Source organism: Ischnura elegans, chromosome 4, assembly GCF_921293095.1.
Source record: "Ischnura elegans chromosome 4, ioIscEleg1.1, whole genome shotgun sequence".
NCBI lineage: Eukaryota > Metazoa > Arthropoda > Insecta > Odonata > Coenagrionidae > Ischnura > Ischnura elegans.
Genome location: NC_060249.1, coordinates 116,882,274 through 116,906,036, shown reverse-complemented (window position 1 = coordinate 116,906,036; position 23,763 = coordinate 116,882,274). Strand labels below are relative to the sequence as shown.

The following is a 23,763-nucleotide window of genomic DNA, read 5'->3' as shown; positions in this document are numbered from 1 at the left end:
TGGCTATCTTTCTATCGGAATCAATCCTCCAAAAATCAGCAATCGGGGGCCGGAGGATGATTGGGATGTGGGGGGTAACCCCGCCTCCACACCCTCCCCCGGCTGCCGAACGGAAAACCCGCCCCCACCCCTAACCAACCCACCCTTCAAGCACACATTTCACACTCTCGGTTGACTGAGCGGGGAAGGGGCGCCTCGTGTTTTCTCTCCGAAATAATCCCAAAAGGACCTCTTCCCTGCGGAGCGTCGGCCTGGAAACGAGCGGACCGTATTTTGCGAACTCGAGCTATCAACAAGAGACCAGTCACCCTGCACCGTTCAAAACAAATACTCTGCGAATATGTTACAAGGAAAAAATGTTTTGCCATCGCGGACACATCTATTCAGGTGAAATATTAGAATATTAATATCTACACAAGACGAAGTAATTCAATTGTTATGTTCATGAGTCAACAATTCTTTCTGGTATTTAAGCCCACTGTGGCGTCATTTCCATGTTAAATAAACGATATTAACTAAAAATATAATATTAATTAAGCATTGCAAAATTTGAAATAGCATTTATTACAAAACCAGAATCATTATAGCGGCAATAATGCGAAATTATGAACACATTTATGTAAAATTATTACGAATTAAAATATAGTTTGCCGGTAAACAATTATTTACCATACTATAAAACGAACGAATGATTACGTGACTGCTATCATTAATATTGTAAGACGTAAGATTTATTTTCACTAAGTATTACCTATTTAAGATTTGTAAAAAGTGAATAAAATTAAATGTTAGCGTCAATGTGATGATTGGGAGCCTCGGTGCCTAAGAAGTATTATTACTTGGATTGTCTTACTACCGATATACGCAATGCTGGAATAAAATAGAAAATTCACTAAATCAAATTTACGTCGACCCGAGTTCCAGCATTACTTTTGTAATCTTCAGCTGATTATCTGAAATACTGAGGCAAAAGACTGAGAGACAGACATGATCTTGCCTCAAACGATAGCAAAATTTAAGTACAGGAAATTTCACTGCGTTGAAAGTTGAATCTTGCTATCCCTGCATGTGCGAATTACAAAAAAATATGTGAAAATCCTCAGAGAAACCTGCGACATTGAAAGGCCCATGAGAATAGGCTTCAGGAGAATAAAAACTACAGTAAAGTATAAATTAACTATCATGAGCTCAAGAAAATCGCTAGAAAAAGTTTAACCTGAAGTGCCACGCTCTCTGATGATAAACATTGGACAGTAATAAAGAAAAAGAAACACTTACGGTGTTTGAAAGAGGTTACCGCTGGTCTTTGAGATCTAATAAAAAAATTAAGCTAAAAACACTAAGTCCGTATTAAATGGGAGGATAAATGAGTGAAATTTGGGATTTAATTAGCTCGTAGCTTTGGAAGACAAGGAAGAATCTTCCATCTTATCCATTTTTAAAACATAATTTGATTCGTGACTGGCCAGTGATGCCGAAAAATACTCTTCTACAATATAATCTTCTCTACATCTAATTCCTGGTATATCCTGTAATAATATTTTACGAATTATGTATTCTTTTGAAGAAGATTCGAAAGTTCATATCAAATCTATTGTGTAATTTACGCCATGCTTCATAAAATTTCAAGTTGAAAATGCATTGAATATCATTAAACAGATCTGGTGGAGTATGATTTTTTGGAATTTATCCAGGCATCCCAATAAATTAAGCGCTAGCGTTAAGTTTCAGTAAAACCTGTACAATATCATGAAAACGCTACAGCCACTGCATGAGATTTGAGACACGGTATTGAGAATGAAAAAGATCAAACTGATTGATTGTGTGCGAGTTCTGGAAAAGTGCATGATAATAGAAAATAGATACGAAGATGACAATGAAGAAAGTAAACTGATGAGGGAATAAATTAGTACCACATGCTAATTATAGACGTGATGGTGGGCAGAAGATTTAGAGAGTGAACTTAGGCAATCAGAAAAAGGATCACGAACAAATCCATCCATGTGAGACCAAGTTTAAGACCCATCCACCAATGAATAACTAATTTTAATTGATTAATGCATCACTTATGCCAGAGGGACACCAACTAGGGGTAATTGAAAACTACGTGATAAACGTACCCATCTCCACCCAAAGGTATTGGATATTCAATTTTTTTTAAAAATAAACTTGGTTCTTTCACTTCCGCATAGCAAAAAAGTGAATCCTCAGTTTCAAATGGTGAAACATAGGAGCAGTGCCGTGGATAATTTACAATTCTCTTCCACGAATGGATACAAACCCTTTGACTGCCAGTGAAATATGACTCAGTAATGTACCGTGAAACTACTCCGGAGGACGCCATAACATTAGGGCTATGACGCGTAAGATTGCAACACCTCGGGGACCATATGGTGAGTGTTTCACGTCACCATTCGTCAAACATGGGTTCATCATGAAGAAAGAAATATTGAGAGATAAAAAAATACTACAATTTATAATTTAGGAATCTCCTCTGTATTTTCTTCAACATACTTACAATATTTTATGTTCAATTCTACACTCCTTTCATTTACACAATTTACAAGACGGCAGGGTAGCCTTGGGTTTCGACAACCGCTCATTTCATTGGTATTATCTCATTGTTCATTGATTGTCCAGGATTGGAATGGGACCTTTTTCTTTCTTTTACAATGAAGAACTTGGATTGCACAAAGGACGAGCACACGACGGTATGGGCTAAGGAGCACACTACTGAGTGAAGTAAGAAGAGGTTCTTGCCAATCGGGTGCAGGGATGATGATGGAAAGACATCGGAACGTGGGGAAGCCAGCGAAAAAACCAAAAACAGCTGGCCTAGCGTTAGGAGCTAAAGATCCTTCCCTTTGTATTGGGAAATGGTTAGACCATACTGTCGTGTGCTCCACCGCCTTGAGATCCGAAGGTCAACTTGGTCCTTAGCCAGTAAATTTCCATTCCGAAAGAGCATGTGAGTAACGGCCGAAACCGAATTTGCAATAACAATATCCACACACAGCCTCACATTTCGAATAAATAAAAGGGTTTCCCACACAAAGTGAGTGGTTAAGAGGTCAGTGCGAATCGTCAACTGTAGTTCTTCGAAACAGACGCGAGCGAAGAAAATAAAACATCCTAATGCGGCACACAATCGTTCCATAAGTCTGTTCAACCGTCACTAGGATTAATTAAAACAAAAACAAAATAATTAACATTGCATGTTCTTATGGCACATTCAAACAAAGAAATCACACGAAAAAAAAGCCGGAGAAAAAGGTCTTTTTCGCGGCAATGCCTCGGGCATTTTTTTTCATTTTCCACATTTACTCCGATAAATTAAATACGTTTTCGCTTGTCATACAAGTGCGCGCACTTCCACTCTTTGTCGATGAGATCACAGTCAAAAGCTTTGGCCCTCTTTATCGCCTAAGGGCCGGGGTAATGCGGTCAACGCGCTTGAAAAGATAAGACATTATTATCACACGGGAAGGGATTAGTCACCACTTAGCGGTCCAACCTAGCTTGGCCTCGCCAGTACACTCACGGGCTTGTAGATGACCGGGGCGGTGGGCTCGGGACTCGATCCCGGAGCGACGACCACAGAAGACGCCGCCGAAGAAGAGGACGACGAGGAGATGGGGCCCACGGCCGTGGTGGTGGTGCTCGTGGGGGCCGCGGAGACGGACGAGGGAGCTTGCGGGGCCTGGGCCCCGTGATGCGCCAGCAACGCAGCGGCGGCCGCCGGGCCCAGGGAGCGCAGCGTGGCGTAGAAGTCGTACTGCGGCCCGCCGGGGTGGTAGAGGAGCGGTGGCAGGGACACTGAAGGCCTCAGCGGGGAGGGTTCGTGGGGTCCGGGGGCTAATAACCTCTCCACGGAGAAGGCGTGCGTGGGGGTGGGTTTCGGAAGTCCGGCCGGGGGCAGGAGGGCAGCCGCAGCCGCGGAGTGGTACGAATGGTACGGGCCCACGGCAGCCGCGGCGGCCGCAGCCATCGCAGCCGCGGGGTGGGCGTACCTGTAGAGCGGAGGCGGCGGGGCGGAGGCGTAGAGGTGTCCCAGGGGCCCCAGGGCCCAGGGGTGGCCGGCGGCGGACTGGTACGGGGAGCCGGGGAAGAGCCCGCCCGCCACCACGGTCCGCTTGAAGGCGGCCAGGCGAGAGCGGGAGGCGGCCGTGGACCTCCGGCGGAGCTTGCCCGTCGTCCCGCCGATGAACACGTCCTCGCTCGACGGGTCCAGCATCCAGTAGTTGCCCTTGCCCGGGTCGTCGTAGTGGCGGGGAACTTTGACGAAGCACTTGTTGAGGGACAGATTGTGGCGGATCGAGTTCTGCCATCCCTGCTTGTTGTCGCGGTAGTAGGGGAAGTTCTTCATGATGAACTCGTAAATTCCGTTGAGCGTGAGTCGCTTCTCTGGGCTCTGCCGAATGGCCATCATGATAAGCGCGTTGTAGCTGTAAGGCGGCTTCTCGTGCTTCTTCTTGGCCGCGTCGTCCTGGCCCTCGCCCCCGGGGGCGGTGGCGGAGGAAGCCGGGGCGGAGGGCGAGGCGGCGTGCCCGGGGCGGGTCGAAGACGTTTCGTCCTCCTCTCCACCGGTCACGTCGAGGTCCTCATCTGAGTCGGCGTCCGAATGCGCGGGCGGCGGCGGCGGAGGGCTGGGAGGCCGAGCGGCCGTCTCCGGTAGGATGGAGCTGATGCTGAAGGAGGATTTGAGCGGAGTACGGGCGGCCATGGCGGGCACCACCGGGCCATCAACCTTCACCATGATGTCATCCGCGAAACTCTGAGACCGTGGCGTATCCACAAACCGCAGACTTATCCCCACAAAAACACGGCTCGATGCGAAAAGTTCGGCGCGGGAAGTCCGGCTTGGTCTGCCGTAAAACGAACACGGAGAAAAGCAGTCACTTTTCACAGAGGGAGCACGGATGGAAGTGAATATGCACTGAAGGTCCTGCAGACAGAGAGAGAGACGCACGTGTTGTCAGCTCGGAGTTCTCGTCACTAGTGAGGCAGCGAGGGGGGAGGATTATATATGAGGGGGCAGGGAGGTTGTTTGTGGATAGGGTGGGGGCGAGAAAGACGTCTCCTTTCGTTCCGCTTCGTCCCTTTTTGAAGAGAGGGGTGGTGGTTGAGGGCGCATGGTCGGGGGCAGGGGGGCGGCGACTCCCTCCGGACCACCCGCCGTTCCCAGGGGGGCGGGCCGCCTCTAAAACCACGCCCACTTCACCGCCGGAAGACCAATCGGAGCGGAGACGTCGACAAACGGATTGGAAGATAGGGAGAATGTTTGCCGACGGGACCCGCCCCAGCGTACACACCGTCGGAGGCGCGCGCAGGTGAAAGGGGGGGGGGCAGAGAGAGGGGCAGCTCTGCCCCCTTGGCGGGTGGGGACCGACGGTATTACACTCTTGTCCGTGGACGAAGAAAGAAAGAACGAACGAGAGTGGGATTTCGGTTCATTTCAATGATTCGGTGAATGTGAATCGATACTTGCGTTTCAATAATTCGGTACATGTGATTTGATACATTTCTCAAAGCCAGACGTCCTGTCATCCCCTGCCACACTCCTATTAAGGCGGCTTGTGGGATCAGTGGCGCAGCGAGGGGGGTTTTGATGGATAAATTCCCCCCAGAGCTCAAAGATATTTTTTAAGTTTAATCCATTTTGCTTAATTGGATTAATATTACCTATAGTATAGTGTAAGGATAATAAATATCCATTAGAAAGCCGTAAAACTCACAATTTTGAACCATTTATCTGAAAAATCTCATTTATCAAACCATTTATCCATTTATCTTCTTGTTATTGCGCCACTGTAAATTGGCAATAATTGCTGTACGTGGGCTTTTGAAATAAATAAATAAAAATTTTCTAGGGGAGGACCCCCGCACCTCCCGCTTACCCTGACAGGCAATACATGCCCACTAGACCCCCCAATATTAGTGGCGCCTAAAAGCCCCTAGCCTTAGTTCCTAGCTACGCCCCTGTGTGGGAAAGTATGTATACCTATGCTGATGATTCTCTAAATGCCAATGATTTCCCAAGTATTCATAATGAACGAAAGCATTTATTAATTTACTGAACGCCAAAAGTAGCAATATAAATCCACATTCCCTCCCGCTCCCTCCGTAATAACCACCTACTACACCAACCTAAATTCCGTCTTTCTCTCTCTCTCAGAGATCACTTTTTTACAGATTCCCTACCTCCTTCAATACCATTTCGAGTACTCACCCTTCCCTGGATCTTTCAATGCCCATAAGATTATTCAAGAGGCAGCTTCGAAAAGCCATCTACTGAATCCATTTTTTTCTTTTTTATATCCTTTTTATAGTTTTTTATAGTTTACATTTGTTAAAGCTGCAGATTTTGTTTTGTATTCAATGCAAAGGCCATTTTGGCTGTGTTTGAATAATTTAATAAATAAATAAATATAGCAGCAGCATGGTAATTAAAGTCATAATTAGGAATAAAAATTTTGGTAACACTAAATAATAAGTCAAGAAAGACTAAAAGACTGAAAGTTGAAATTATGGCGTGAGTGAGATATGTCAAGAGAATGGAAAGAGACGGAGAGAGGGAGTGTTGAGAAGGGAGGAGGAACGACGAAATGAGGATCATTTTGGGAAAATATAGAGACGGAATTTAGGTTGATGCAATGCATACATTCTGCTGATTGTGCACCATGGGATCTCCAAATGAACATCACGCGGTCATAAACGCATTTGGCATGATTACAAAAAAATACGCTCAAATTCGCGTAAAGGCAGAACTTTCCAACGTTTAGTAACTCCTATAGTAAATCCATGCAAGGTTAAAACAATGTAAAAGATAAGGATGCAATTAGCCGTCCGATAGAGTAACCTATCTAATATTTTAATCGATACACTGTTGCAATCCTTGATAGTAAAGTGACATTTTAAATCTCTCTGTCTTTCAGGCTATTTCCTTTATATTCTTCTCGTTATCATGTCTACCATAACTTGACATTACTAAACGTAGGGTGCGAAAAATCCACAGAGAAAAAAATCATTCGCCTTGACCAGCATTCCGGTCAAGGTGAACGATTTTTTCTCTATGGATTTTTCACAAAATTTGTGAGTTTGTGCGGGTGACTCCTGTAAAAGTTATCACCGTGGTTAGACCCGGCACACGTAGGGCATCGTCTGAATGTGGAGTAAAAAGAAGATCAAATCAGCCAGCGGGATGATGAATTGATAAGGGAATGAAAAAAAATCGAGTTGGGACGAGAATCGACGCCGGGAGGGCGAAGAGACGCAAAACAAGCGAAGAACGCGGTCACGGAAGTCGAACCGGCACTGAGGCACACGCTGCTATGACAAGTATCACGGTTAAGTCGACTCATCAAAATATCTACATCCTTGCGAAGGCTTTCGTGGTGTGGTAAATATTCAGCGTAGAGCTTTACGGAATACGGATCGCGTGTGTCTTTATGGACAACAGTTTCGCTCGCATCGAAGAATGCAGACGCAATTCCGGCGAAAGTGTTGTTTACAAATATGGATGAAGGCGGTTCATATCCCGTAAACCTCTCCGTTGAATCATCGAAATACATTTCGACATTCGATCGGAGGGGAATATAGGATTTTTTTTAAGTTGAGGGCTATGGGAGTGAGGAGATAAATTTGATAATGTAACAGGAGTAAAACAAGTTGCGTTCCTCTAACCCTTGAAAGACCGAACTAACTTACTAGCGGATTTTTATTATTTTTTTGCATATCATATTTTCAAGCATGTTCCCAAATGGAACACGATACAAAATTTTGCAATTGCTTGAAAAACAAATGTACACTTGACCAAAAAACTAAGTTTGACAACGTATTACATATTGATCTTTTGAATAAATGTGCATTTGTCCCTGGAGAACATGTGTAGGGAAGAATATCGAATATTCCGCATACTCACTACAGTGGCGAAGTAACAAATTTTGAAAATATATAATTAACGACCAAAGTACACACAAGTCATGCGATTCACTTAAAAAATACTTGTATACTTTATTTATACAATAAAAGCTAAAAAATTAATCACAGATACGAAATATTATTTTCGTGAATTTTTAAAAATCTGTCCCCAAATTGGACTGTTATCGGTTAAATAATTTTTCGGAAGAGTTAAAAGATTACTTTGGAGCAATCATGTGGGTATCCAATGTGTCCAATATTTTGTCATAGTCTCCTCAAAAATCAATTATATTTTTTATGAAATCCTCTTTAGTATGATCTTCACGGGAAATCAGCCGGGTAAGGATGGACATTACTGCCAACGTTTCAATGGCCTTCTCTGCCATCGTCTTCAGGGCGAAGACGATGGAAGAGAAGGCCATTGAAACGTTGGCAGTAATGTCCATCCTTACCCGGCTGATTTCCCGTGAAGACTTTATCAACAAGATTCGCCGGGAAAGCGCCAAATCTTTCTTCCTCTTCAATATCCTTAACTGCTTTGAAATCCATTTACTATGTCGTTCCCTCCATGGATGGAAAGCGAAAATTCATAACTTTGTATGCGGCTAGACATCTATGGAATATCTAATGCTCAAATTCTATCAGTCACAGTCAAATTTACATTGCCACCACGATCCAATTGTAATTGAAGGTGTGGCGAAATGGCGAACTGTTCATTTAAATAATAAACCCTTTCTTTAGCAACGAATTCACTAAAATATCAAGTGTAGGTTTCAAAAACGGAATCGCTGACATCATTATTCTCATCATTTCATTAAATCAAAGTTCTCTCCTCCATCCAACCATCCGCCCATACATTTTGAACTGATTGAATGGAAAACTATGATTCGATTCATTCGGTTCTTCCCAATGAGTCGTTCATAAATGTCATGAACGATTCACCAATGAACGATTCACGGGTCAGGGGGAGAAGAAGGGGCCGTGAGTGTGGGTGTGTTTTTTCACCTAACCCCCCCCCCCATCTTCGCCCCCATCCCCTCAGTTTGTGTGTTGGCGTGGGATGGGGTGTGCTTGTTTGGTTGCCCGGGCGATTGTTGCTGTCGCAGCACGGCTCCCGTGTACCCCCACCCACCCCTCTGAGAGAAAAGGAGGAAAAGGCCCTTGTCGCTAAATGATGAATCCCCAAGAAGTGTCCGGGAGAGGCCGACACCCCCCCCACTCCCCTCTGCCCATGGGTGGATTACCGCCCCTCATTTCCCCCTACCCCGCCCACCCGCTCCCTCTGTGAATAGCACGCGTCAATCGACCGGGTGCCGCTCCAACGCTCTCTCCCGCACCCCTGCACCACACCAGAAATTTCTTCCTCACAATTTGATTTACTTAATCTCTTCTTACGCGGAAAGTGTAAATGCCAATCGTCTTCACCAGCATCTTCATGTAATAAAATATATATCTTATATATGAGTGGGTTGGAAGCCAAAGGGTACAAGTGATTTTTTTCTTAACAGAGTTAGGTAAAGTTAACTGTTTGAAAAAATACGCAAAAACCTGGTTGCCAAGGGTTATAAGTGAGTGTCTGTTCTGTGCTGGCCAGGGCGGATCGGAAAAATCGATTTTTTTCAAATCCATCTGGCCCAATGAAAAAAATTTGTGGGACCGATCAAAAATAAGGCCTGAAAATTTTGAGACCTCTAGGTGAACCCCTGACCATCGCTCAAATGCGATTTAGGGGGGGGAGGGTTGAAATTCGAAAAATTTAATATTTTATGGTCATTCCCTATAGATTTTGCCGAGTTACTGCCCTTTAAGGGCAAAACTTTCGTGCATATTGACGTATCTGCCACCTTTTAGCCACAAAATGCCTAATTTGAGTCCGCGCCCGCGAGGAAAATATTCCAACGCCCACGCAGCGTCGCGGATACAAGACCGCAGGCCGATACCTTCCCCTCCCTTCTCCCCCTCCTACGCCTCCAATACAGCAAAATTCATCCCGCGTGTGCTGCTACGAGGTCGTTTATCTTTGATAATATAAATCGGAAGATGGAAGAAGGTAATAAAGGAAGCGTAGTGAGACGACTTGTCCCTTATTAGGCGCCTCGTTGGAGTTAAACAAATCGATGTTACCAACTTTTAGAGAAGTGATGAAATATTTTTAGATCCGAGAACGCAGGAAAGGAGCCTACGGCCTATGAAAAGTCCTCGTGAGTGGCTATAAAGGTGTGCGACCTTTGGATATTTTTTTCGGATAATTTCGGCCTTGTCCGACAGATGTAACTAAATGGATTTTGGGCGAAGGCCGCTCGCGTCCCCTCCCCGCACGCCTCTTCCTCGTCATTCCTCGTCTTTCGCTGTTGTCAACAAAGTTTTGGCGAATTTCTTCACGAATCTCTCGTCCGTATGTATGATAAAAAGAAATATTTAACTTCAAATTTGAACGTTCATCAATAGATTTTTGAAAACCCACAGCACTAAGGTCAGATTTAGCCGGAGGTACTGTGGTCTCTCTCCAATATGTCATCAGCGGGTAGTCCTTAAAGTCGATATTAAAATCCAGCAGTTAAAAAAATCTCGGATTGGCCGCCAAACGCATCCTTGCAGCAACGCAAATTCGGTCCCTAGACTGCCCTCCCAATGTTTATGTCGCAAATCTAAGTCAACTTAGTGCATTTAGCAAATAGACCTCTGTAATGGATGAAATATGATTTGATGCTTTCCCGGCGAATGATGTGGGTAAACACTTATCGGGATTCAACAAAATTTATCCCTGATGATGAAGCCCTAGTCGGAGCTTGAAACATTTGCGATAACCCGGTGGGAATCCCGAGAAGAGTTTACTCACACAGCAAGGGATGTTGTAATTATGCTTGTAGCAGAGGGATGATGCCTCCTTTTTGGGCGATATTCACTTGGTACCATCGCATTCAAATCCTTTTTAATTTTTTGTATCTAATTTGGACTCGGAAAGGAATCGAGAATCGCAGATTTTATAACTTTTGCTAATCATCCGATGAGGGATACAAACCCCCAAAAGTGGGACCCTGTTTCTTCAACTAACACCACACATTCCCTTCTAAACTTGGATTGATAAGTCCTCTTGCCTTTTTTCATCAGACAAAAGTATAGTCTTTCATTTCTTAAAAATGTTGCCCTTTGATACCTCTCTTTTCTTATACACAATAATTAGAATCTTTTTCTGTCTACGTAAGTAATTATGGTACAGTACCTTGGATGTATCTTAAGAAGTTATGATTTTTGCGTCAACTAAAGTTGCGGGGACGATCATTGCTGTTTCTTGGTTCTTGCATATACCTCTATCACATTTGACGGACGCATTTTCCCCGCAGATGTTCCAGTTTGTGTTTAGTCCTGAATGTTTATTTCATGAGGAACGTAGAGATAAAAATCGGATGATTTCTCTTCAGTTAAATTTTCTTTATATGAATTGATGAAGAAAATGTTTGATACTATTTCCCCCAACCAAGAATTGACGATGTCGACTCAACACTATCCGACGATTCCCTTTTTTCCCCTCAGTTGTCGAGTTTCTTTAGGACTGAATCCAACACCCATCATCTTCAGTTTCGTCCGCTGGTCTCTCAATATACTCCTTCATTAGGGTCACGGCTAGTTTTGCACCCCCACCCTAGTTTTGATTATAGGGAAAAAATAATTCCCACACCTATCCGTTCGGTAAAATATCTCTCATACCTCATCCTATCTATCGGACCAAGAAAAATAGTAGGGTTCTAATATTATATCCAAAGTAATTCTTGAGGTGCTATTGCACTTCAGTGTTTTCGTGAAAATTAGGCACCCCTTGTTATCAATATCCTTTAAGCTGCTCCAATACACTCGAAGAAGTATGTTGTCGTAAGTACACAGGAACCAATAGCTATAGATAAACGAAAAATGTTCCAACTTTTCCATCTTCCATTTTGAATTCTTCCGCATGCTTTGGCGAAACCAGATCTGACCAAAAAAGAATTTCCAGTTAAAACCCTACATGGATTTTTTTCTGTGCATGTATCGATTTTGCTTCTGACGGCATTTTCACCGGTGTAACACTCAGATTTCTTTAGACTGGTGAAGTGGAGAAACAAATTTTTGACAATCTTGGGTCACTCGGAATGTGAGGAGAAAGCGAATTAACTTGATCTCTCGGTAGTAGTCATTCGTAGTCGTTTCACTTTCGCGATTCACCAGAAACAGTGCTCCACTGCTCAACCGATGCACGCTAGTTTATTACGTGGATGTAGATGATACCCTGCGAGCCATCTCAAGGATGTATGGAAGGGAGTGAATATTACTCCCCAACACGAATATTCATTTGCATGTAGGTGCTAACGCGTTGGCACCTGAAATAGCGTTGCAAGGGAGTTCAACCAAGAATGGTATGGAGTCGTTTCCTCAGAACTGAAATCGTGTTCCATTAAGAATTTGGTTATTTCCGTAAATGGATGGGAAAGATAGCTTGTAACGAATAAAACTTTTTTCCTCATTCAGCCATTTTCTCATAACTCGTAAATGAAAAGGCAAAAGTCGTTACCAACTTCCATGACTTAGTGACGTCATTGAAGTTGTCGTTCATTAAGTCGTTCCGAGAAACGCAATCTTTGGCGGAAACAATCGAAGACGAAGAACTTCGTGAGATGGATGAGCGAGGCCGTAATGCAGCGGAAAAGCGGTGGGTCCTCAGCAAGAGTCAGTGACGTAATAAATATTTCTGCGAAAGGATAAGCCAGTCAATATTTCGCCTCAAATAACTCACGATGTAGGCGATAAGTAGATCGAAAAACGCAAAATCATGGGACTCTTTATTTGTCAAACTCCATCGCAAATGACAATATTAAAAACAATGTTGAACGAGTCCATTGCGACGCAAATTAAGTCTAGAAAGAGGATATTGAACAACAAACCATTGCATAGGTTTCATTGTGAATAGGAAAAAATGTAAGAAGCTGATTAGAAGTGGCACACCTACGGTGAACCTTGTAATCATCTTAATCCGCGAACTGAATAAAATACAAAGAAAGGCTGCGCGGTTCGTCAAAAACTGCTTCGGGTATACAGACAGCGTTACCCAGATGTTAAGCAAATTATCATGGGAGCCGCTGGAGACTCGGAGGCTGGGTGCTAGGCTTAAATTGCTTGAAAAATTAAGAATGGATATCATTAAGAGCGACACGGAGAACATATTATTACAGCCCCACTATATTTCCGACAGAAGCGATACATTCAGAGGGATGTTTTGCCGAACGAATAGATATGGAAATTCGTTTTTCCCTCGAACCATAAAGGACTTTAATAAATACATAGCGGGACTTCGTTTGTCGAACCCGTTGGCCACGAGTTTACTCTGATGCCGGATTCCATGGGTGCATCGCGATCTCTGCTAGACAAAACATTTAAATTCATGAGCTGTCCAGAGGATCCAGCGGCAGGAAAAACTCGCGGCTTCCGAAGTTCAAGAATGGTGCGTTTTCGACGCAAACATCATGGATGGATTTGGTTTCCATTGGAATCTGCTAGCCAGGGTTAAAATTTCGGGACACAGTTTTTCTCCATCGTGATAAAAGGGATCTTCTGAAAAGCTTGAGGCAATTTTAAGGTATGCGGACCCAATAGCGTCTACGATGATTACGCATAATTTCTGTCACATTATATGTATTTAGGCACATTTCTGCTTCTTACATAAAATATTTTAGTACCTTGTGGCAGTACATATTTCTAAGAGAAAGAATACTCACTCTAGTGGAAGCGAAAGCGTAGCGCTTGCCTCAAAGTCACTGTAGTCTTAAAATGGCGCGTTTTCGGTCCAATCATCATCACTAAATTCGGTGGCATCGGCTATTCCAGGTTAAAATTTCGTGACACAATTTCTCTTCACCCAGTATGAGAACAAAATCCGCTTTGCAGAACTGCCCTACCTACTTTGCCCATGACTGGCCGACCCTGTTCCCTGACCCTTGTCCCCTTCCTTCCCCTGTCCCTCATCCAGGCGCCCCTCAATCCTCTCCTTTCGCACACCCTGTTTCTTTTTCTCCTCCACCCCCTCTCCCCTCCCCCTCAATACCCTCACACCCCATTTCCTTTCGACCACAAAAGCAACTTCTCTTTCCGATACTTTAAGGAGCTCGTCCCATCCCCGTGGACCCATTGTCGACGACAAACCCTGCATCCATCCATCCCACAAGAGGGGGTGTGGGGGGGCCTTGGGAAGTCGCGGCGACGTTTAACAGTCCCGCGATGCCTTTTGCGAGAGCCGACGACGTGAGCGATATGCGCTGACAAGGATCCGACTCTCGCCTTGACGTCTCATTCTCTCTCCGGTATCCTCGCAGAGGGAATGGGGGTGGTGTAGCATAATAGGATGGGCGAAGAGAAGCCGCCTCCCACGCAAAGACCAAACGTGTCTCCCCTTCAACAGCCTCCTGTTTGCCCCACCTTTCCCACTGCTTGAAAAGGATGACTTGTGCTCTGGAGAAAAAAAAAAGGATGATGACTTTTGCGCTGACGCCGGTCCACCAGCCGGCCAACATACGGAGAGGGAGAGAGAGGTTGTTCGGGTTTAGAATTGTTTGCCGCTCGCTCTCCGAACTTACACCTGAGGCACATATTTATCTCTTGGCTTTGGAAATAAGCGGGTTTATTTCCCGACAAACATCCCCGCCGCGGGGAGTCCAGGGAGGCGAGTGAATGCGGTGCTGGCCGACGGAAAGGGCACGACTGATATCGACCAGTGTCACCGATATTCATACACAAGGATGCTGGTCAAAACATGTGTGGAAAGTCAGTATCAAGGAGATCACACCACAGGAGTTCGAAGAGGGTTGTGCAAAGGTCAGGAGATGGAGACTTCGGTGCAGCTAAGGGGAAGATTTCTTTAAAATCCTAAAATGTGTAATTTTTTGGGGTTCATGAAAAAAGTTGCTCGTTCCTCTGACTTCGTCATCACACTTTCAAAGATTTCTTTTCCCAAACCTAGCTTGCAGAAGGCTTCACCCGCTATCTCTCTGATATGTTTGCTTGAAGTAAGATCATTAGTTATTCTATCTCCGAGGCATTTAATTGACACTTTTCCGTATACTCTGTTCTATGATACAGGCGTGCTGAAGGTAGGTTTTCTTTCTGCAGAAAAACATCGCTAAGCATTTCTTTAAGCTTAACTTTAGCTGCCACTTTTCACACCTTTTTATAATATCCTCGAGATCTTTAGCCAGGGCATTACCGGTAGACAAGCCAAGGTTGGATTGACAATAAATTCCTCCAGCAGGTAAAATTTCCCCAGTCATCTTCCACTTACTGCAAGGCCGGAGAGACACCTTTTGCCGTGTTTTTCCGAAAAGCGATTTAAGTGTTTCCGAACTGCCAAAAAAAAATCAAGCTTCAACGAGACGGACTGGCGCATCTTCTCTGCTGTAATGTTCTAATCGATATGACCTCAAAACCACAGCCAACCACCGGGGACAGAAGGTGGATCTGTCCCCAAGGAGGGCATGGACCACGCAAACACGTAGAGGGGTGTGCAATAGGACGGATCGGAAAAATCGCTTTTTTCAAATCCTTCTGGCCCAATAAAAAAAAAAAGTTGTAGGACTGATCAATAGTAAGGCCTGAAAATTTTGAGACCGCTAGATGAACCCCTGACCCTCGCTGAAATGCCATTTATGGGGGGAGCGTCAAGAATAGAAAAATTCAATATTCTATAGTGATTTCCGACAGATTTTACCGAGTTAATGTCCTTCACAACAAAAATTTCGTGCATTTTGACGTATCTGCCACCGTTAAGCCAGAAAATGCCAAATTTGAGTTCGCGTCCGCGAAGAAAATATTCTAACGCCCACGCAGCGTCGCGGATAGAGGAGCGGCAGGCTACTCTCGTCCCCTCCGAGCACGCCTCTCCCCCTCCCACGCCCCGAATACAGCAAAATTCTTCCATCGTGTGCTGCTAGGACGGCGATTATCTTTGATTATACAAATCGGCAGATGGTAGAAGGTAAAAAGAGAATGCGTAGTGAGACGACTTGTCCCTTTTTTGGCGTTCTTCGCTGCTAAACAAATCGACGTATCCAACTTTTAAAGAAGTGATGGAATATTCCAATCCGCCTTAGTGTGCACGCGTGAACTTATTTCCCGAGGGTCGACCATCGTTGGGGCTGGTCAGGAGCAGAGGCTAATGAGGCTGTGGCCGCACTACTTCAGACGACTGGGAGGAGATAAATGTAGACGATTGACTGAAAGCGAAGCATTTGAGGGATGCAAATCGCCATCATCAGCAAAAAAGCCTACTTCCATTACCGTTAATGGCGAGAGTCAAACTGAACGAGATACAGCTGCCTACTGACGCCGCCGAATAAAATCCGCGCGAAACAGTAACAGATAGTACGCTTATCCGCCATATTCTTGGTACTTATTTTACGAATATTAGAAAAGAGGATCCTCAATTCGGTCTCTAAGTGTGTTGTCACCCTCTGCGGATTTAAATGGGTTTACAAAAGTCGCCACTCGCGTCGCTGACGAACAAATTGATCCGAGTTTCACGGGGAAATAAAGTATAATTATGGGCGTCAACCGAAATTTACATTCATGATGCTGTAATTTATCAAATTCATATCTTTCATATACTATTCTTTGCAATTAAACACATTATTATTCAAAATATTGTAAATAAAGTGGATCGCATTGCGCTCATCACCGCGACGCGGACATTTTCGAAAACCGATTAAAATGCGACCGAAGCGACTACAGAAATCACCCTTCTATTGGATGGAATGTGGTCTCCTCTTTGCATTACCATTGCCTTCTTTTAAGGCCGTTTTACACGGGGAATTTACTTGCACAGTCTGACTCATGTACGAAGGCGTAGTCAAAATTGCCTCGTGTAAAGCGGTGAATTGCTAGAACACATGCGAGAATGCAAAATAGCCCCTGTTCTAATTTCCTTCATGCATTCACGCAATTCCATGCCATTTTAGAAATGAATGCAATTCTAACCTGCGCAATTCCGTGCCTCGTGTAAAACGGCCTTTATGGAGTCCCCTCGCCTTGTAGTCTAGGATCGTTCCATATTGCCACCTGACTTCCAGCTTCAAAAATACAAACTAAAGACAATGAATGCGCGAGGAGCTTGGTGGGGCTGGTACATGTGTTCGAGGGCGCATTGGACGGGGGGCGGGACGAAGGCCTCCTCCCACTGCGAGGCGCTTGCACAGTAGCCGTGCGGAGACAATGAGACGCAATGAATGGATGATGAAGGACTGCAGAGGAACTGCAGCGGCAAAAGAAGAGTAATGAAGGAGACGTCGTGTGCTCACAATGCGAGATGCAAGGGCAGGAAGCCGGCGAGGTTGAATACGGCGGTCGTCTCTGAAGAAGAGCATTCTTGTCTCGTGCGGACGAACCATTTGGTGTGCAAATCGACCTCCGGCATCACTCTTTCAAGCCCTGAAAGCCACGGGCGAGCTGCCACCGCAACGACAACGCGGAGTTGCGGCACCCGAAATAACGTGTCACAGATTGAATCACCATAAAAAGTTTTTCATTGCTGTAACATAATGCCACATGTTGGCATCACATAGATATTCAATAAATATGCGTGTAGGCTAATCGTTAATAGGGTGGTTTCCTATTATTTTTTAATGCCTTTATCAAAAAATTATAACTCCTGGAGTACGTAATTCACGCTTTTAGGTTTTTTTAAGACGATATCTATTTTTCGCGGTTAAATGAAAAGTGAAAAATTTCAAGCGCGCGAAAACACGACGGCTAAGTAGGAATGATGGGATAAGTCCGTGTGACGTATTTCTAGTACTCACTGCCACCCTATGTGGTGACCTTGAGGCGAGGCTTGAGCTCTGATACGACGCAGGCTGCTAGCAGGTAGCAGAGTACCCTGCTAGAAGGTAACGCTTGGCTTAAATATGGATTATTACTACCATATCGAGCGAAGGAAACTTTCCGACCTAAGACGATTTTAATAAGTGATTATTAAGAGATGGTTCCCTGAGCTCTGTGACTCATGCATGCATTGGTAATCTCAGACGATGTAAAACTCCTATCCTCTCGTGTAGAAACTAGGTCCATTTGACGTCACGTGGAGTGGAATCGCATGGGCGCCAATCTGGCCATTTTCAAATGAGGATAAAATTGACCATTGCCATTCGTTTAAACTGGGATTTCTAGATACAAATAATTTGTTTATTATGAAAACCCTAATGGTGGGTAACGAATAGCAATCAATGTATTTCGTTTTCTTTGATGAAGGAAACAACCCTATTCCCATATATATCCGTTCGGCAAAACATCTCTCTCAATCTATCGCTTCTATCGGACCTGGAAATATATTGTGGCTCTAATATTATGTTCTCTGTGTCGCTCATAAAGATATCCATTCTCAATTGTTCAAGCAATCTAAGCCTAGCGCGCAGCCTCTGAGTCTCCAGCGGCTCCCAGCCTAATTCGCTTAACATCTGGGTAACGCTGTCTGTACGCCCGCAGCAGTTTTTAACGAAACGCGAAGCCTTCCTTTGTATTTTATTCAATTCGCGGATTTAGTCTTTCTGCACCGGATCCCATACGCTCGCTGCATATTCAAGGTGCGGTCGGACGAGAGCGAAATAGCACCTTTCTTTTACTTTCTCATCCGAAAATCTTCCCACAATACGCTTGACGAATCCTAATTTCTTCAGGGCTATGCCGCAAATATTCTTTATATGTGTTCCCCAAGTGAGGTTCGAGGTTATCGTAACTCCCAGGTACTTCACTTTGTCTGTTGCCTTTATGTTAATACCATCCACTGCACAAACAAGATTGGGCCACCGTAAAAAGTTTTCCATCGCTTTAACATAATTTCGCATGCTGGCATCACATCCACATTCGAGAAATTTGCGTGCAGGTAAATCGCAAATTGGGATGAATTAAAAAATTATCATAATGAAAAGTACTTGTCTATTTCTACACTTATTTATTCCAACCGACCCAGGTTTCGGCTCATAATGACATTTTCAGGGTGGAAATAGCTTAAAGAGAAAAAAATTGCTTAAATGGATTTTAGAGAAAAAAAGAGGTGACCGGGAGTCGATAGTGAACATCCAAATTTTATGCGTGATGTAAGGGGAAGACTTGTTCATCATAGATACTTAGGGAAAAATAGCAGGTCTAAATAGGTCGAGTGTTTTTTGTAATTCTGCACGAATAACTTGGAGGAAATTCATTTTCAACAGGTATTGATAGAGTCACGATTAGTAAATGAATGAAATATTTGGTTGCTGAGCAACAGGAATATTGATACAAGCATCCTGGTAGAATTGTAGTTCGGAATTAATTTTTTAGTGCTTAATCTAGAAATTTTGTAAAATATTTTAAAGAATATGAGAATGTCGTAACTTTGTGGATATAATAAATAACTATGAAAAATTTGCAGTTCTGGGTTTCCCTCAAAGCTCTAATTCTATTAGTATAAGTATATTCGGGAACTAAATTCCTGCCAAGTTCAACACTATTTTGTCTACCAACCCTTCCCAGGAACTCACAACGGTTTTCGGAACGTTCAAGAGGCAGCTTCGAAAAGTCTTCTCCTAAATTTTTATTTTTTATTCATTTATAGTTTATATTTGTTAAAGCTGCTGATTACAAATATTAGATTCAATAATTATAAAAGTGAAATCTGGTGCTTTTAGATAACTTAAAAAATTAAATAAATGAGGGATGAAATGAGAATACTGGGATAGGGAATTTAAAAAATAACGCAGAATACGAAGAACGAAATGTCGAACACGAGTCAGGGAGGATTTCTTTTGAAAAAAAATCACTTGAGACCTCTAGGGTTTTTATAGTTCCGACTACTGTTCAGTTCTGCCATGGAAATCTCGGAACTGGCAAGAACAAAGAGGTGTCCCGGGAGTCGAAGGCGAACCTCCGAATTCGATGCGGGGCGCGCGGGATGGAGAGGACTTTTTCGTCGCACTTCGGGGAAAGGGCACAAGGGGACATGCGGAATCGGACACGCGTCCCTAATGACGTCGCAGTGTCCCAGGGGGCGGCGGCCCTGCGCACAGTGGACAAATCCATTGTCCTAGGCCAGTGGCACACCCGGTAGCGAGGATTGGGTGCGGTAACGCGGGGATTTCCCGGAAAAAGATCTTTCATTAGTGCCCATAATGACTCCTGGACTCCGTCACATGATGGAGAGAAGCCTTCAATTGTGAATTGTGCGGGAGGAAGGAAGCCGCAAAGAGAACAGAGGAGAGGCCGTCGAAAGACCCGCAAAGCATGTGGAGCAAGGGGGGGGGGGAGAAAAGGACAAAAAAAAATAAGCCCGTCAGCGGCCACTCATCCCGATTTTCTGGACGTTGTCTCGCCCTGACGGCGGACCCCTGGGGGTCAGAGAGAGAAGGAAAGGGTCCCCGCGGGGCCTTTTGTCTGCAGTCGCCCCCGAGAGGTCGAAGAGAAGACTTCGTCACGGTCACGAGGAGGAAATCAGGGCGGAGAGTGTGCCTTCTTCACACAGTGACTCCCCCGTGCGGAAGGGGAGGGTAAAAAAAGAGATGACCCGTTTAAGCTTTCTTCTGGTTGAATGATGGTCAATGTGGCGGCTGTAACTAACCTGCCTTCACACTTCCCAGAACCGTCGTTAACCACGCTGGCGGCTTCTGTGGAATAGTTTGGGAGGGTTTGCGCTACTGATTAAGCCGTCTTGCATGTAACTGGCGTCTCACCCGGATAGTTGGGAGAGATGTCCAATTGCATATCGATGGAAAATTTTTACCATTTTGATGCGGTGAAAATTTTTTAAATTAAAATTTATTGGTACATTGTCGATAATCAATGAATTTTGTATTCTACGACGTGGTTCTACATTCTTCTTATTACCTCAGTCGTGTATATGAAGACATTTCCTTAGGGGTAATTTATACCCGAATTATCATACGCTAAAACAATGAAAAAATCCAGTTCGCAAGTAGTCAACTCTAACCTGGAGCGTTTTGCCTGCACAGAGCACATCAATTTCCAATAGAAAATTATATTACAGATATTTCCAGCTTAAATGTTGGAGAAAATTAGAGAAAAACGGGAAGGGGTGATACAGTATTTCGGAATGAAAATGACCGCATTCGGCGATGTTTTAGATCTTCGAATGAACCGTTGAAGAAGTCTGCAACGGATCAACAAGAACGACACAATTGGAATGAACTAGGAAGTGGGTTCATACTGGAAATCCGTTACTCGCGCGCCTCCTTCGGTCACTTTTTGAACTTACAAACAATGCCCTTATTTGGGAAAATCCTTGAAGTCAGCGAAAATTCGGAAATATAGAATATCCCCAAGATAGTGATGGAAAATCGATTTCGATTAAAATCAGAGATGGAGTTTTCATTGTCAAAGATCGAGAAAATCGAGATCGAGCCTTGATCTTCGAGTTTCGATCCCACCTCGATTATTCAAATCCGATCGGGGACCATTTCGTTTGATCTCAGCAGTGTCATTAGGGCCTTTGATAACGCCATCCATCCCGCGTGAAAGACTTTCTCTAATTCCCGCAAATTTGGAAAGGCACGCCCTCGAACATCAAGAAAGCATCAGTCGATCTATTTGAAAAAAAATTAGTGAAGCTGAATGGCTCCAAACGATGATCCCAGAACTTTATTATACGTGCATTGGTAAATTTTTCCTACTAATAATGCATGCATACATTTTAAATAGATTTTTTGGAATTTTTTCTGCATCAAAATAAACATTTTTTGTGCTTACTGTATTTTTTTCATAACAGAACCGTCGATTTTTTTTCGAGTAAGCTCAATTTTTGGTTCAAATTTCAAATTTTTGTTGAAAAATCCAGCTTTTCATTCCGTTTAAAAATCGATTGCTTGAAAAATCGATTCTGACGACATTTTTCCATCACTATCCCAGGAAATGTATTGTATTGGAAATGTATTTCGTATTCTCGGGGAGTTGTTGACATCGGTCCTCGCTCCTGTGTTTTACGAAACAGGATGTGAAGATGGAGGGAAGGATAGCAAACAGAATGAGAGCTCCATTTGAATTATTCCACTCGCGCCAAGCACAGAGGAGAGAGCCGTGTTGGGAGGGAGGGGGGTTTAAACGCAGGGGGTGTCATCCAATCCCCCCTTCCACCCTCCCACCCCCCAAACGTGCCCTGGAGACCTTCCAACCGTCCCCTGAGGTCATATACGCCATAATATATTGCTCAAGTATCGCCTGATTGCCCCAATCATTGAAATGTATACCAACGGTGAGGGCGGCGAAGCCCTTTACCCAATTGACGCTGCCTCGCACAGCCTCCACGCTGGCAAACAACCAGTGGAGACAACAGCCAAACACGCCCATGCATCCCCTTTCAGTCGTCAAAAGTCTCCTCCAAGAGTTTTTCCCACGCTTCCGATGAGTTTGTATGTCACTAAAATCACGCAGTGATCGAGGATTACTAATACAGAGGATTCAGCCATCCGATGTGCGGACGACATCGCAGTATCAGCAACCGGTCCGAGTATGTTGAATAAAAACTTTTGGGCTATGTCGCTGCGTCAATTCTTGGGTGGCCCCAACGTTTCCCGACCGATTCTTCCCTTGAGAAATCCTTGAGAAAGCGACAAGCATCGACCGGGAAACTTTGGGGCCACCCAAGTATTTATTATAAAGGTTTTTATTCAACATGACGAGTACCCGCGAAAGTTTTAATGAAGAATTGCAGTGCGAGTATATTCGGTGAAGAAAAATTGTGTCACGAAATGTTAACCCTGCATAGCTGATGCCGGAGTATGAGGACCCAAGGGGGTCCTTAGAGGGTTACAACGCACCGCGGCCGGGACCCAGCAATTCAACACTCGCGTACCCGGGGAGGGGAGTGGAATGGGAAGGAAAAAGGAAGAATGGAGGCGCCGCCGCGATAAGGAGCCCGACGACGCCTCCACGGTAGGGATAGGAATGGAAGGGCAGGATAGGGTAATACCCTCGCCACTTTGAAGGCGATTAGGGGCCACTATTAGCGAAACCATAATTTATTGTGACGACGATGTTGGAAGATTTTTCTATAAAAGAAATAGAAAAATTATTTTTAAAAAATGTCTTTTATAGAAACATCCAAAGAACAAATCGTTGGAAAATAGCTAATGACAGAGAATGAGGGCTCAGGGGAGCCCTTCAAGGATACAACGCACCGGGGCCGGGAACCAAGCTCGTGGCTTATACGCCCGATCACGCGGAGAGGGGATGGAGAGGAAGGGAAAAGGAAAGAGGCGCCGCCGCGATAGGAACCCGTCGACGCCTCTGGGGTAGGATAGGTTCGGAAGGGATGGGACGGGGAAAAACACCTCAACGCTATAGAAGCGAAGAGGGCCCAACTAAATAGTGAAACCAGGAAAAGCCATTAATGATCTAACGATTTTGGAGGATCATTCTATGAGGAAGAATAATCCAACGATCAAATCGTCAGATTAAATAGCTGATGACAGTAGGAATCAAAATTATCAGTAAATTTTAGGTGGAAAACACACAATTTTTTAACTACAGAAACTTGAGTCAAGTTCTTCGGTTGGCTGCGAGTTTCCCCTGTTGCCGGATGTTCTGGACACTCATGCTTTGCATGTTTTCAAGAAATGCGGCAACAGGGCAAACTCGCGGCCAAACGAAGCGCTTGGCTCAAAGTTTCTGTTGTTAAAAAAGTGTGTGTTTCCGACCTAAAAATTATCAGTAATTTTGGTTCCTAATGGCATTAGCTGCCTATGGTTAAAATTTCGTGACCCATTTTTCTCCACCCTGAATTGAATCATTGGATCGCTTTACGCTCATCGCCGTGTTGTGGATGTTTTTTAAAACCTATTTAAA

At 44.2% G+C, this 23,763-nt stretch overlaps 1 protein-coding gene across 1 annotated transcript; it reads right to left on the bottom strand.

Annotated features, from left to right (window-relative positions):
* Positions 1-2,473: 2,473 nt before the first annotated feature.
* Positions 2,474-4,971, bottom strand: LOC124157937 (fork head domain transcription factor slp2-like). The gene has a single exon (XM_046533039.1). The coding sequence runs from the start codon at positions 4,754-4,756 to the stop codon at positions 3,515-3,517; it is 1,242 nt and encodes a 413-aa protein (XP_046388995.1). The 5' UTR covers positions 4,757-4,971; the 3' UTR covers positions 2,474-3,514.
* Between the last annotated feature and the right edge of the window lie 18,792 nt (positions 4,972-23,763).

Excerpts from the sequence above, each read along its gene's own strand:
- LOC124157937 (XM_046533039.1), bottom strand. The coding sequence starts at position 4,756 with ATGGTGAAGGTTGATGGCCCGGTGGTGCCCGCCATGGCCGCCCGTACT.